This window comes from Argopecten irradians, chromosome 3 (genome assembly GCF_041381155.1).
Source record: "Argopecten irradians isolate NY chromosome 3, Ai_NY, whole genome shotgun sequence".
In the NCBI taxonomy this organism is placed as follows: Eukaryota; Metazoa; Mollusca; class Bivalvia; order Pectinida; family Pectinidae; genus Argopecten; species Argopecten irradians.
Genome location: NC_091136.1, coordinates 28304483 through 28319916, shown reverse-complemented (window position 1 = coordinate 28319916; position 15434 = coordinate 28304483). Strand labels below are relative to the sequence as shown.

Below are 15434 nucleotides of genomic sequence, written 5' to 3'. Positions count from 1 at the left end.
CAATGCCAGTCAGGGTTAGCTACCCATGCAGATGTGAAAATGTCAGGGTTCACCTACCCAATCACATGGGTTTTCTTGGGACACTCTGGTTTCCTCCCACTAAGATCGTTCATGCAAAAAACATCCAGGACATTGGAAGTAATTAATATAACTTATTTGGCAATTAATGTGAAATTAAAAAAAAATGTATAAAGCTGTCTATAAAGACCACCTAATGGATAGGGGAAAGTGGTCTCTGTATTCAAGTGGTCTTCATACACAGGTCAAATCGTATTATAAATAAGCCTTTGGTACTCTCAGAAAATGGTCTTGATAAGCAGGTGGTCTTTATACAGAGGTGGTCGTTAGGACAGGATTCACTGTAATTGTTTCCTATCTGTATAAAAGGGAAACGAAAATCCCTAATTTATGTTAGCAACAGGCGCAGGTATTGAATCTCTATCTTAAAATGATGTTCCATCCTCTGACAATAATGCAAGACAGTTCACCGTATATAGTTTATTTCAAAATCTGTACAAATCTATAGCATATAAATTAATAACATGGTCTTCATCGGTATTATAGAAGGCATACCTGAAAATATAGAAATTCAAATGATGCATTTGTTCATACATCTACATTATTATGTTGATGATTTGTTCTGGAAGTTAATTATAAACATTGACCCAGAGAGTAGTTTTACATGTATGTATAACTAGGAATCTGATGAAACTATGCTATCGCTCATAAACATTTGAATACAAACAGACAAAAATCACTTACCAATGATGTATCGATAGTATAATCAAATAGCATAGAAAGTTACCTATTTATTTCAGATGGGTATTCAATAAGCTATGTAACAAATATTTTATTTCAAATCGTATGAAAAATGTCGGATAAATACATTATGTTAGGTGGCCGACAGCAATATTCATGTCTCTTTTGATTGATCATTGTCGATAATTAGATCACATGCATAATTACTTTGAACTTAAAGTAGTCCCTTCTGACATTACACGTACACCCCATATGTACAGTAGTTCAGTCACCCTGTCAGAAGAACAGATTATTAAATATGCTATGTCATAAATATCGTACATATTGATGAAGATGTTGTATGAAACACACGGGTATGATTATGGAAAATGACCGGCATCCATGGACATAACTGTACCAGCAGACCAGCCGCTGAAACGACATAAATATTTCTGAATTCTTTAAGTGTTATTCATTCTTTGCCGAGAGAAATTGCACTAAGACCCGTCTTTTGTCACTAAATATGTCTCTATTGCTAATCCATTGTGAGTACCAGGGACTTTGATATTATCTAAATCTCTAGTGAACTGTAGTCCGCTAAACAAACCTGCCTATATTACTAGGCTTTTTTATTTATTTTTTTGCCTAATATATATTAGGCAGGTTTAGCCGATTATAGTGTACTGTTGCTCTACATGATCTCTGTGCATTTCACTTACAAATTGTTTTGTAAATTACATGTTCCTTTGTCACGGAATCATCCAAGGTATTACTGATACCCATTCACATTTTAAAATTACGATATTGGACAAATTCTTTGTTCTTGGGACGTCTTAAAGCATTCGTGAGTAAACTCGTTTGCGCGCGCTGATAATCTAGATGGAATAATCGTGATGCATCATCTTGGCGGGTTTCAGCATACCGCCCTAGTTAGGAAACGACACATGCCCCACCATTGGTGCCGGATTTTCGCGGGTTATTCGTTTCTGGACTAGTAACCATGACGACGGTTTCAAACACTTCTTTCAGTCCAATCTGATTCAACGCAGAACACTCAACGTACGTTTTCGCACCAAACGACTTGGCAAATTTAATCCCTTCTTGAATAGATATAACTTTCTGGTCCTTTTCTTTCAGTTTTTGTTTGACGGTTTCATCCTCTCGAAGATCTGTTTTTGTGCCAACCAGGACGAAGGTAGCCTTAGGGGCGAGGATTTTGATTTCCGAGAGCCAGTTTTGTTTCACATTGGTCAGTGTTTCAGGTTCCGTCACACTAAAACATACAAGGAATATATCTGTCCCCGCTGTAAACAGCTCCCGGATCCGGCGATACTCGTCCTGTGGAAAAGAAAAAAAACGTATTCGTTTACTGCCTAAATGCTAGGCCTATTTATCGACAAATAACACAAGAATGATCTCATTCATACCCATGGCATTATTTTGGTGTATGATGACAGTGAAGTTGGTCGATTACACGTGATTTATATTTACAGTGTTACAAATTACTACATGCTTATTTAGCTACTTTACAATTTCTCGAAGGTGATACTATTTTCTGATGTGACTTGAAAGTCTTTGAACAACAGAGAATTGGGCAAACTTATCAGTCACACTTAGAATCACTCGTTGCAGAAGTGATATTTTTACTATTTCATTGAAAATTTTATTCTTGAAACATTAAAAATATTCAATTTCAACAAATTTTATTTCAAAAAATATTTGAAAAAGGATTGAACAACAGACAAAGCCTATATGAGTTATATAAAAATAGGAGTTCAAAACTTCAATTTTATCGTTTTAAGCGAAAATCGTGATTTTTTTATCTGCGTAAATGTTTATTGATGGCATGCTGACCGATCCAATGGTATCCGTAAGGCCAATGCTATATTTGCAGCCGTTGAACTCCATTTCAACAGGGACCTCGAAGGACGTCGATCTTCCAGCTGTGTAAGAAAGAAAGACGGAATGAGTGGGTCGATATATCAAGATAAACACGACAGAGCTGCTATAATCTGGAAAGATAAAAACTGTTTTTTTCTCTAAAATGAACTTTTTCAATGGCAGGAAATGTGAAGAGTCCAAACTGTCGCCATCGCAGCCTTTCCAGATTCATGTACTTACACATTAGGAAAGTTACCTGGAATCAGTAAAGAATTGGGAGGAATGATCAGAACACCAACAACAGGAAACACATTAAATTACAACCCGAAAGCCCGTTGTTTACAAAAGAGGCAGTCCAGAAAGAGACACCTTGAATAGTACATAGCATTTGCTTCCAGTTCCTTATTAAAAGACGCTGGAAAGACACGAACAGAATGTTTTGCTTCCAATAATTGAGTTACACGTTCGATATTGTGAACTTATGATAGAACACTTATCATCGCCAAAATAGAATATTGACGAGGAGTTCAGCAAAGGAAGCAGCGTTCACTACCACGATTGAGGGAGAGAGGCACATCAAATGTGAGTACCAAATCGGTTTCATATCTGAGATATAGGCCTACCATTCATGTCATCGTATTTATAACAGGTTCACTGATGATGCATTCGAGACATTTGACTGCTACACAATGCTTAATGCTGGCTTAACGTGCAAACCTACGACCATGTTTATTTTCCACGTGCATATTTCTTTTTTCGTGTTCTTTTTTTATACTTTTCCCGGGTTCTATTCTTCTCCAGACATAGAATTGCTGTAAGCCAACTTTAAGGTGGATTTAGATTTTTTTATGTGAACTATCTTTTTAAAATTGTACAAATGTTTCACTAATACAGGATAATTACAAAAACCTTGCACTGAAATAATTATTTTTCTCTTGGAATCAATTTTTGGAGTTCAATCTCTGATAGGTTAATCAGTACACACTGATGAGTAAATTGCATTTCACTGATCATCCAAACTTTAACCTTTGGTCCAGAGGTCAGATGAGTAATGTCGCGTCTATAAAGTGTACCAGTGCGTACTCTATATCTACAGTACGGATGAGAATGTTTTGTCTGCATTCATATGAATCACAAGGGCGTATTTTAAGAAACACTTGAAATTCTATGACAAAAGGTCATAACATTTTGTATTTTGAGAATCATTTAGTAAATGCTAAACAAACGGCAGCGCTGAACTACGTGTACCTACATCTCGCTGTTTAATACTTATCATTATTTCAATGCACCATACTCCTATCATCAGTCGGTTGATCGCCGTTATATAACGTCAACTCGTTAATAACTTCAAATAACTCGTATCACTGCAATCATCATAGAGTTTCAATCCCTCTACAATAGTCGCCAAACAACTGTCCCTCAACAATGTTCACAAAATCATCATTCTTCACACATTCCTCAATTTCATCATTAAATTCCTTTCCATACTTGCCTACATGTATTTAACATTTCTCTTAATACTCATCAATTAACCCATTCCTCAATATTCAACACTTAGTAAATATTATTCATTCATTAACTATATCTTCACCACTTAATCACCATTCTATAATATTCACTCATTAACTATACATTCAACACTTAATCACCCATCTACAATATTCACTCATTAACTATACATTCAACACTTAATCACCCATCTACAATATTCACTCATTAACTATACATTCACTACTTAATCACCTCTCTATAATATTCACTCATTAACTATATATTCGCCACTTAATCGCCCCTTTATAATATTCACTCATTAACTATACATTCGCCACTTAATCACCCGTATATAATATTCACTCATTAACTATACATTCAACACTTAATCACCTCTCTATAATATTCACTCATTAACTATATATTCGCCACTTAATCGCCCCTTTATAATATTCACTCATTAACTATACATTCAACACTTAATCACCTCTCTATAATATTCACTCATTAACTATACATTCAACACTTAATCACCTCTCTATAATATTCACTCATTAACTATATATTCGCCACTTAATCGCCCCTTTATAATATTCACTCATTAACTATACATTCGCCACTTAATCACCCGTATATAATATTCACTCATTAACTATATATTCGCCATTAACTATACCTTCGCGACTTAATCACCTCTCTATAATATTCACTCATTAACTATATATTCGCCACTTAATCGCCCCTTTATGATATTCACTCATTTACTAAACATTCAACACTTAATCACCCCTCTATAATATTCACTCTTTAACTATACATTCGCCACTTAATAATATTCACCATATATAATATTCACTCTCTTTAACTATACAAAAAATGTATATTCACCACTTAATCACCCATCTACAATATTCACTCATTTACTATACATTCGCCACTTAATCACCCGTATATAATATTCACTCATTAACTATACCTTCGCGACTTAATCACCTCTCTATAATATTCACTCATTAACTAAATATTCGCCACTTAATCGCCCCTATTATAATATTCACTCATTTACTAAACATTCAACACTTAATCACCCCTCTATAATATTCACTCATTAACTATACAAAAAATATATATTCACCACTTAATCACCCATCTACAATATTCACTCATTAACTATACATTCGACACTTAATCACCTCTCTATTATATTCACTCATTAACTATATATTCGCCACTTAATCACCTCTCTATAATATTCACTCATTAACTATATATTCACCACTTAATCACCCCTATATAATATTCACTCATTAACTATATATTCACCACTTAATCACCTCTATATAATATTTACCGATTAACTATATATTCACCACTTAATCACTCCTATATATAATATTCACTAGTTAACTATACATTCGCCACTTAATCACCTCTCTATAATATTCACTCATTAACTATATATTCACCACTTAATCACCCCTATAATATTCACTCATTACCTATATATTCGCCACTTAATCACCTCTCTATAATATTCACTCATTTAACTATATATTCACCACTTAATCACCCCTATTAATCACCTCTCTATAATATTCACTCATTAACTATATATTCACCACTTAATCACCCTATATAATATTCACTAGTTAATATATATTCACCACTTAATCACCTCTCTATAATATTCACTCATTTACTATATATTTCACCACTTAATCACCCCTATATAATATTCACTCATTAACTATATATTCACCACTTAATCACCCTCTATATAATATTCACTCATTAACTATATATTCACCACTTAATCACCTCTATTATAATATTCACTCATTTAACTATATATTCACCACTTAATCACCTCTTATAATATTCACCATTAACTATATATTCACCACTTAATCACCCTATATATATATATTCACTATATCGCACTTAATCTATATAATATTCACTCATTAATATCCTTATATTATTATATTTAATTTATATTCACTATTCCTAAACTATAATTCGCCACTTAATCACCTCTCTATAATATCCACTCATTACCTATACATTCGCCACTTAATCACATCTCTATAATATTCACTCATTAACTATATATTCGCCACTTAATCACCCCTATATAATATTCACTCATTACCTATACATTCGCCACTTAATCACATCCTCTATAATATTCACTCATTAACAATAAAAAATGTATATTTCACCACTCACCTCTCATATTCACCATTTGCCACTTAATCACCTCTCTATAATATTCACTCATTAACTATATATTTACCACTTAATCACCCCTATATAATATTCACTAGTTACATGTAACTATATATTCACCACTTAATAATCACCTCTCTAAAATATTCACTCATTAACTATATATTCACCACTTAATGATCCCTATATAATATTCAGTAGTTAACTATATAATATTCACGAGTTAACTATATATTCACCACTTAATCACCTCTCTATAAACATTCACTCATTTACTATATATTCACCACTTAATCACCCCTATATAATATTCACTCATTAACTATATATTCACCACTTAATCACCTCTATATAATATTTACCGATTAACTATATATTCACCACTTAATCACTCCTATAATATATATATTCACTCATTAACTATATATTCACCACTTAATCACCCCTATATAATATTCATTAGTTAACTATATATCCAACACTTAATTTTTTATTTTTTATTTTCAAACATTTTCCACAGTATATATAAATGGACACCAACACACAAACACTTGCATACGCACTCATTCACAATACTTAAAACATCACTCTTTACAATATTCACCCATTAACTATATATTTCCCATTCTCACCAAATAATCTGTCTTCAATATTCACCACTTAGACGCCCCTCTATAATATTTGTCCATTAACTACATGCATACATATATCCCATACTGACCCACTTTTCATATGTAAGGTATATAAAATCATTTGAGACTTACAGTTATTTTTAGATTTTTGATGAAGTTAGTTTGCGTCCGTGTATAATTCCACTCATTTATCAAATGTTTTAATGAAAGATGAAAAATCAGAGAAGAGTTCCATCATTTTCACTTGACTGGTAAAGGTAATTAATAGTGAGCACCGAGATCCACCTGGATCTCATTAGTAAAACTTTGTCAATGATTCATTATATAAACTAATCAAGTCGAATAGATTCTATATACAATAAAATGCCTGTACATGTAGTTATATTCAAAGGTTTGCTTTTTATCTATAACATACTTTAAATAACATACTTTAAACAAGTCTATGACATGTATATGGTATGAGGTTTGTTGCGTTTTCTTATTCATAAAAGGGTTGTGTATTTTTCATTTTATTTTTATTGACTCAAAATGGAGAAATTTGCAACACACTTCACTTGTAAGTGGTCGTTGTATTTTTAAAGGGGATTGTTTAGCGAGAAATGTTGAGGAAAGTGATTCAATGTATTATGTACAAACTGAATTGACCTTAGACTATAAATAGAAAAAAGAAATACACAACGTGAAACAATATTCCTCTTCCATTTTCCCTACAATTTATGCAAATGCCCGATTAGTTAAAGTCTTAACGTATACGGACGAACGTGTGGGTCTCAAGGTAAATGATTTGTTTGATCCCACAGAAAACAAGATAGTTAAACCAACCGATTGTTTTGATCATTGCGTCATGTTTGTATTAGTGTGTACAGGTTGTTTTTAAAGTGTCTACGACGCAGTCATTATCTTTTTAATTGAATATCTGCTTCCCTATTTAGGTTTATATGTAAGATAGCCTTATTGTAATATGGTAACAGAAAGTAAACTAGTCTAAGGATTTTTTGGTCGCTGGTGTAAGGCTATCAGTACAAACAATCAATATTTGCGCTAACAACTTTGCTCTCAACGAAGACAAACGCTAACTACTGTAATCCAACGTATTGGCGATACAACAGATCAACATTTATGATTCAACAACTGATTTCTTCGGACGATATTAAAATGTTTCTATTGCACAATTTTCTTCTTAAAGACAATAACATCGATTTCCAAAAAAAGGGATTAATTGTTTCTACTAAAATAATAACAATGGCTTCTACTAAAAACAATACCAATGGTTTCCACAAAAGACAATAAAAATGATTTCCACTAAATACTATAACAACGAATTCTACTAACGACAATAACAATGGTTTCCACTAAATACAATAACAATGATTTCTACTAAATACAATAACAAGGGTCTCCACTAAATACAATAACAATAGTTTTCACTAAAATACAATAACAATGGTTTCTACTAAATACAATAACAATGGTGTTTATTTATGACAATAACAATGGTTTCCACTAAACACAATAACAATGGTTTCCACTAAATACAATAACAATGGTTTCTACTAAAACAATAACAATGGTGTCTATTTATGCCAATAACAATGGTTTCCACTAAATACAATAACAAGGGTCTCCACTAAATACAATAACAATGGTTTCCACTAAATACAATAACAATGGTTTCTACTAAATACAATAACAATGGTGTCTATTTATGCCAATAACAATGGTTTCCACTAAATACAATAACAAGGGTCTCCACTAAATACTATAACAATGGTTTCTACTAAATACAATAACAATGGTTTCTACTAAATAATTCAATTTTGCTTGTTACGAGCATTTTCATTGGCTTAAAAATTTACTTTATCAGCCCATAAAGGAAAAAATGGCGTCGCCGTTTGTGACGTTGCTTCTGATTGGCTGAGATGACGGCGTAATGATTTCATAGACAAAGGAGTCCCAAAATGAATTTTGAGTATAAAGAGATTATCTTTAGTAATTTGAATTATAAGGATTTAGTTGAATAGATTTTTTATGTTATGGAGATAAACACAAAAATCTGAGTGTACTCTCATATAAACCGCTTCGCGGTTTATTTAGAGTACACTCAGATTTTTTGTGTATATCTCCATAACATAAGAAAGCTATTCAAGTTAATCCTTAAATACAATAACAATGGTGTCTATTTATGCCAATAACAATGGTTTCCACTAAATACAATAACAATGGTTTCCACTAAATACAATAACAATGGTTTCTACTTTATACAATAACAATGGTTTCTACTAAAGCCAATAACAATGGTTTCCACTAAATACAATAACAATGGTTTCTACTAAAACAATAACAATGGTTTCCACTAAATACAATAACAATGGTTTCTACAAAAGATAATAACAATGGTTTCCACTAAATACAATAACAATGGTTTCCACTAAATACAATAACAATGGTGTTTATTTATGACAATAACAATGGTTTCTACTAAAGCCAATAACAATGGTTTCCACTAAATACAATAACAATGGTTTCTATTTATGACAATAACAATGGTTTCTACTAAATACAATAACAATGGTTTCCACTAAATACAATAACAATGGTTTCCACTAAATACAATAACAATGGTTTCTACTAAAGCCAATAACAATGGTTTCCACTAAATACAATAACAATGGTTTCTACAAAAGATAATAACAATGGTTTCCACTAAATACAATAACAATGGTTTCTATTTATGACAATAACAATGGTTTCTACTTAAACAATAACAATGGTTTCTATTTATGACAATAACAATGATTTCTACTAAAAAATTAACAATGATGTCTACTAAAACAATAACAATGGTTTCTAATAAAGCCAATAACAATGCTTTCCACTTAATACAATAACAATGGTTTCCACTAAAACAATAATAATGGTTTCTACAAAAGATAGAAACAATGGTTTCCACTAAAGCCAATAACAATGGTTTTCATTTAAGGCAATAACAATGGTCTCCACTTAAGAAAATAGCAATGGTTTCTTCTAAAACAATAACAATCGTTTCTACAAAAGATAATATCAATGGTTTCCACTAAATACAATAACAATGGTTTCTACTAAAGACAATAACAATGTTTTCACTAAATACAATAACAATGGTTTCTTCTAAAGCCAATAACAATGGTTTCTACTAAAGACTATAAAAATGATTTCTTTTAAAGCTTATAACAATAGTTTTCACTAAAATACAATAACAATGGTCATTTAAGGCAATAACAATGGTTTCTACTAAAGCCAGTAACAATGGTCTCTACTAAAGATAATAACAATGGTTTCTACAGAAGACAATAAAAGTGGTTTCTACTAAGGAAATAACAATGGTCTCCACAAAAGATAATAACAATGGTCTCCACATAAAATAACAATGGTTTCATCTGAAAACAACAACAATGGTTTCTACTAAAGACAATGACAATGGATTCTGCTAAAGATAATAACAATGGTTTCCACTAAATACACTAACAGTAGGATTGACCCACTAGTACGACAAGTACGACAACAACAGTAATACTCAATACTTATACTAATATCAGTGGTTTCACCAAAAGATTATAATGTTACGTTCTACAAAAGGTTTACAGGCACCATAAAAATAAATAAGAGTTAATAGCTGTGATTAATATTACTAAAAATATTAAGGAAAAAACTATTTTTGTATTTTGTAAAGGCTAGCGACGGGTTTTCCGAGAACGAATTTCAGGAAAACGATGTTGTATGCGGTAGGGGTGATTAAAACACACAACACAATAAATAAGCAATGCTATGACCGTGGAGTCGATAGGGAGTAGGGGATTGTCCCTGACATACTTAAACTGTGAGGCTGAGGATAACGCAGAACCATATCGAAGTGTAAAAGTACAATAAGATTAAGACCACATATTCTGAATAAGTGTCTTCCTGGTTTAGGATGCTCATCATCCAAATCCGGGACGTATCCTAGGTGAATCCCCGACAAATTAGCTATTCTGAGCTACACTATACACAAGATGACGCATTAGAAATAGGATGGTGACAATAGAAATACATGAACCAGGTACACCCAAAAGAGATTATTTCCAATAAATATAAATTTATCCCCCACAAAACTTTTCCGTTAACTTCATCAACTTCGAATCCTGGGTTGCTTTATTCATCCATGTTAACAATCACATTATGTCTCAGAAAATAATGATAGATGTCATTGCTAGGGTTATTTGTATTTACAAAGTCACATTGATCAAACATGGAAAAAATCTTAATGTATCAATAAGAGGCTAGATGATCTGATATTGGACCTGTAGCATGCTGAGTTGATGGGCTAAATGGATGACACTGACTTTTATTTAAAGATATACAAAAAAACTGGTACATATTAAAGTGAAAAGTCGGGCAAAGCGAAACCTAAATGCGTTCATTGTCCTTCCAAAAGTCTTTGTATATCAAAACGACGGTCAAGTTTTGTTCACGTTGTCCCGTTTTGACCACTGAAATTACGGAAAATCCAAGTAAATTTTGGATGCTTATTATATAAATTAACTTCTTCTCGTGCACAAAGTTTTTGACGGGAAATTTTAATTTTCATAAGAAGTTGTACTGGATATATTAACACTATTTTTACCAACATTAGCCTTCCTTAGCCCGACTATTCACTTTAATATCCATACAGATACAATATAAGATCGTAACTTAATGGTGTATCTATGGCAACGACAGTCATCTGAGATAAAACTGAAAAGTATATATTTATAAAATCATAGATCGCCACGATGTCAGTAAAACGATAGTCACTGATAAGCTTTAGATAAATTGATGTGATTAAATGTTCATCACGTTCATTTAACCCAGACATTCCTGAGACGTAGTCGGTGTCGTTCACATGTGTGGATGTGTCAGACACGGAATGTACGTGTGTACAGGAAGGTGTGTGACGGAAATATCCTCATATATATAGTATATAATGTGTTAGTAAGCTTATATAATAACATTCAGTAATCCTATTAGAGCAGGACAATTTAAAACAATGTCTCATTTTCTACATATTTCTTAGTTTTAAATTTGATTTGTAGCTATATCATTGCATCAATCACTCATTAAAGAATATTACCCATTAAACAATATACACGTGCCAGAACAATCAAAATATAAGAACTGTTGATAGTTTTCAATTCAACTACATAACTTTAGCACATAAGTTAGATAGGTATGCATACAACTAAAAATTACAACAGAAATGAAATAGCGAAAGGGTTGTCAATGCAAACCGCTACAAACAATACAAACTAGAAGTCGAATAACTAAACGCAAAAAAAAAGAAGTTGAAAATTAAAAACAAAATTTTCCGCCAAACTCAACGACATACAGCTTGAGCGCCATATAACACTAATAAACTTAACCTACAAGAATGTGCGTGTTCTAGCTATATCAGCATGCTTCATACCGTAGTCTCCCAAAATACACGTGAGGCCAGTTATGTATGGGGAACCAAGAATGGACCTTAAACCTTAAATGACCCTGGTTTTCACTTGTTAATATTATATTCAACCGGCAAACCATTTTACTTGTAATTATGTAATTGAACATGCGTTGGCAGGGCTTACTATGCTTTTGATACTAAACAATGTGTTTTTGATATAGAACTTCAATGTTTTGATATTCTTTTTATATTTAGAAATTTCATATGTTTCGAAACAACTACGTTTCACACACGGTGCACGTGATTGTTGAGGACTATAGTACATTACCGGAAGTCCAACTCAGGAAGTGGGCCATCATGTCGTGAATTCTAGTGACACTCAGAAATGGAAAAAAAGCTGTTTATAGTGCACAGAAACATCAAAACGCATGGCATAAACATAAACCTAAACTTCTTTTATCATCATAATTATTTCAGTTCCAAATAGAAATAATGAAAACAATTAAGACGCAAATGGAGCTTATTAAAGTGATTGTAATGGTATCCTAGTGCCGCTATTTTAACGGCGCGGCACAGCATGCATATCTAATTGACCATCAGACTAAAGTGCTTGCACTTGACTACGAGTCATGACAGAAATACGTATAGCATATCAGCCCTACCATGGTAACGACGATTATCAGCCATTGACATAGACAGTCAGATTTCATCATCTGTGTTGTATACATCAATAACCATAGCATTATTGTTGTGAAGATACTGGTAATGCCAGAGTGGTAGAAATGACATTTATATGACATTATCCTGTATCGATAACTGAAAATATATAAATGACACTCAAATTACCGCTGGCAAGAGGAAAGGCAATGTCCAGAAACAGACATAACAAGTTTTGTGTTTTCCTGCAGTGTTACAGCAATTTAAATGTTTGGTATAGCCCCGTTTTAACTGACCTAAAAACCTCGAATGAAACAACTTATTCAAGACGAAGTGTGTGTTAGAAAAACATCCCCTTAATAGACAGCACCACGAAATAAAGGAAAACGAACTGTAATCGGGGAAAGAAGCGGACAGATGTTTTAATAGTGGAAGAAGAAAAGAATACGAACTTGATTGATTGAAGAAAAAAAAACAAAAAAAACCCCAGATACATCACCTTTTTTACAATTTCAACTAAAGAAATACTTGTAACCATTGGTAGGAAAGGAAACACAGGATACCTATCTAAACACAGGATACCTATCTACAGGTATGGGATATATACCCAGTACACCCACTCGTGTGTCAAGTTTGAACAGTCAGGTTCATTGCTACCTATCAAGGTCAACATTAATCCTAATTATTACACCAGCTCTTCTCTCTGTTTCTCCAGACCTTCTTGTCGATTAGAACACCATAATAATTCAGACTAGGTCAACGTTGGTCTTTATATTATTATTAGTTGTCTACATACCAATGATAAATGATATAGAATAACACAATTGCGCCCTGCCATTGTTGTTAGTGAAAGGTATGACCTTATAGTTAAACCAGGACCTACTATATTTGATTGTTTTATTTTTGTTCAGTGCTAACGGAAATGTGATGAAAACATTAGAATTGTAATATACACCTCGATATATGCCTTCAAATAACAGTGATGATATATTTGGCATTGGAGTCGTTACTATTTTTGTCGGTGAAACGTTTTAAATAATAAACAGTAGTTGTTTAGCGTACAAAGATGAAAATGCGAAAGCGGCACTTATAAACAATGCGCTTCCTAGTTGAATGTCATTGTTTAATTTCCTTATTGTTGGTCATCACATTTTCCACATCATATTACATTGTGATTGGTCAGCTTTCCTATGCTATTATCTTGTTAGGAGTTTCTTTAGATAAAGAATACTCACTATAACCAAGCAGTGTTTCTTATAGAAAGGCAACCAACTTAAAATCGCTTGGGAGTTGGTAAAACGACTGACATAATCCAAGGCCTACCTTTTACAGTCTGACTGCATTCATAAAGTCCGGGAACGTCACTATCGGGAAATTTGTTGGTGGCGTAAGTCATTAGAAGACACGTTTTGCCCACCCCACAATCTCCTACCGCTGTCACCTTTATCTTCCTCTCTTCCTCGACGGTGTCGTCTGCCATGTTGGCAGTATGGCACACGTTCTACCCCTCTGCTCGTGTCTGACAGTAACCACAGTAAATTGTGAAATGGTGTCGTTTAGACGTCGTGCGAATCAGTGCAGCAGTGGACCAGCTACACAGTGTGTGGTGTAATGAGACATCGTTTCCGCAGCTGTACTAGGCCTCTATACATCAATATCCGGACCTAGCCCTACAACGTAGGGCGACCCGTTTCCTGATGTCACAAATGCCGTTTATATACTGCTTATACACCAGTGATGTTTGTACACAAACTTTGTGTGGAAGTCCACGACAGATAGTATACATGCAGGGCAGCCCTACAGGCCAGAGACCTCGCTAAGTACCACACATGTTTAAAGAAGCTGGCTGGCTGGATTATTGTTTATCTCATCTTTATAAATATATGATACATTAGCTAGAATTTCCCGAACTGTATATAATAAACCCGCACACAGACGAATGATAAGAGAAGAATGTCTCTGACCCGAGATGGTGTAGACCCCGGTAGATCATCAGGAATGCTAGTTTATTGTGTGCTGTGGTTAGGATACTACAAGCAGACAGATGATTAAATCCAGACGAAGTCTTAAACATAACATATCATTTCAGCGATATATGATCAAATGACCAATCTCTGCTGGTCATACTTCAAACAGACTAAAGAAAGGTTCCTGTTGGTTCACTTTTCAACTTAACGTTCGGCGCCAGAACAATGCTCTTCCGGCTTCTGTGGTGAATACGTAAACTCTATGGTGACATAAATATAAAATAGAATGTTGTCGTGGTGACGAGAGTATACAATAGCACGGCATCATATATATGCATGTTGATAAGAATATAACAATAAAATGTCGTCATGGTGACGAGAGTATAAATATACAATGTCATGGTG

At 33.3% G+C, this 15434-nt stretch overlaps 1 protein-coding gene across 1 annotated transcript; it reads right to left on the bottom strand.

Moving 5' to 3' along the window:
- Positions 1-483: 483 nt before the first annotated feature.
- Positions 484-14725, bottom strand: LOC138318108 (cdc42 homolog). The gene is made up of 3 exons (XM_069260218.1): positions 14386-14725; positions 2593-2681; positions 484-2076 (listed from the first exon to the last, which is right to left on the bottom strand). Exons 1-3 carry the CDS (start codon positions 14540-14542, stop codon positions 1669-1671), a joined length of 654 nt encoding a protein of 217 aa, XP_069116319.1. The 5' UTR covers positions 14543-14725; the 3' UTR covers positions 484-1668.
- Positions 14726-15434: the final 709 nt, after the last annotated feature.

Coding starts and splice junctions, on each gene's coding strand:
- LOC138318108 (XM_069260218.1), bottom strand. CDS start 14,542: ATGGCAGACGACACCGTCGAGGAAGAGAGGAAGATAAAGGTGACAGCG. Junction 2,682..14,385: donor ATGCAGTCAGACTGTAAAAG/GTAGGCCTTGGA, acceptor TTTCTTACACAG/CTGGAAGATCGACGTCCTTC. Junction 2,077..2,592: donor TTACGGATACCATTGGATCG/GTCAGCATGCCA, acceptor TCTTTTCCACAG/GACGAGTATCGCCGGATCCG.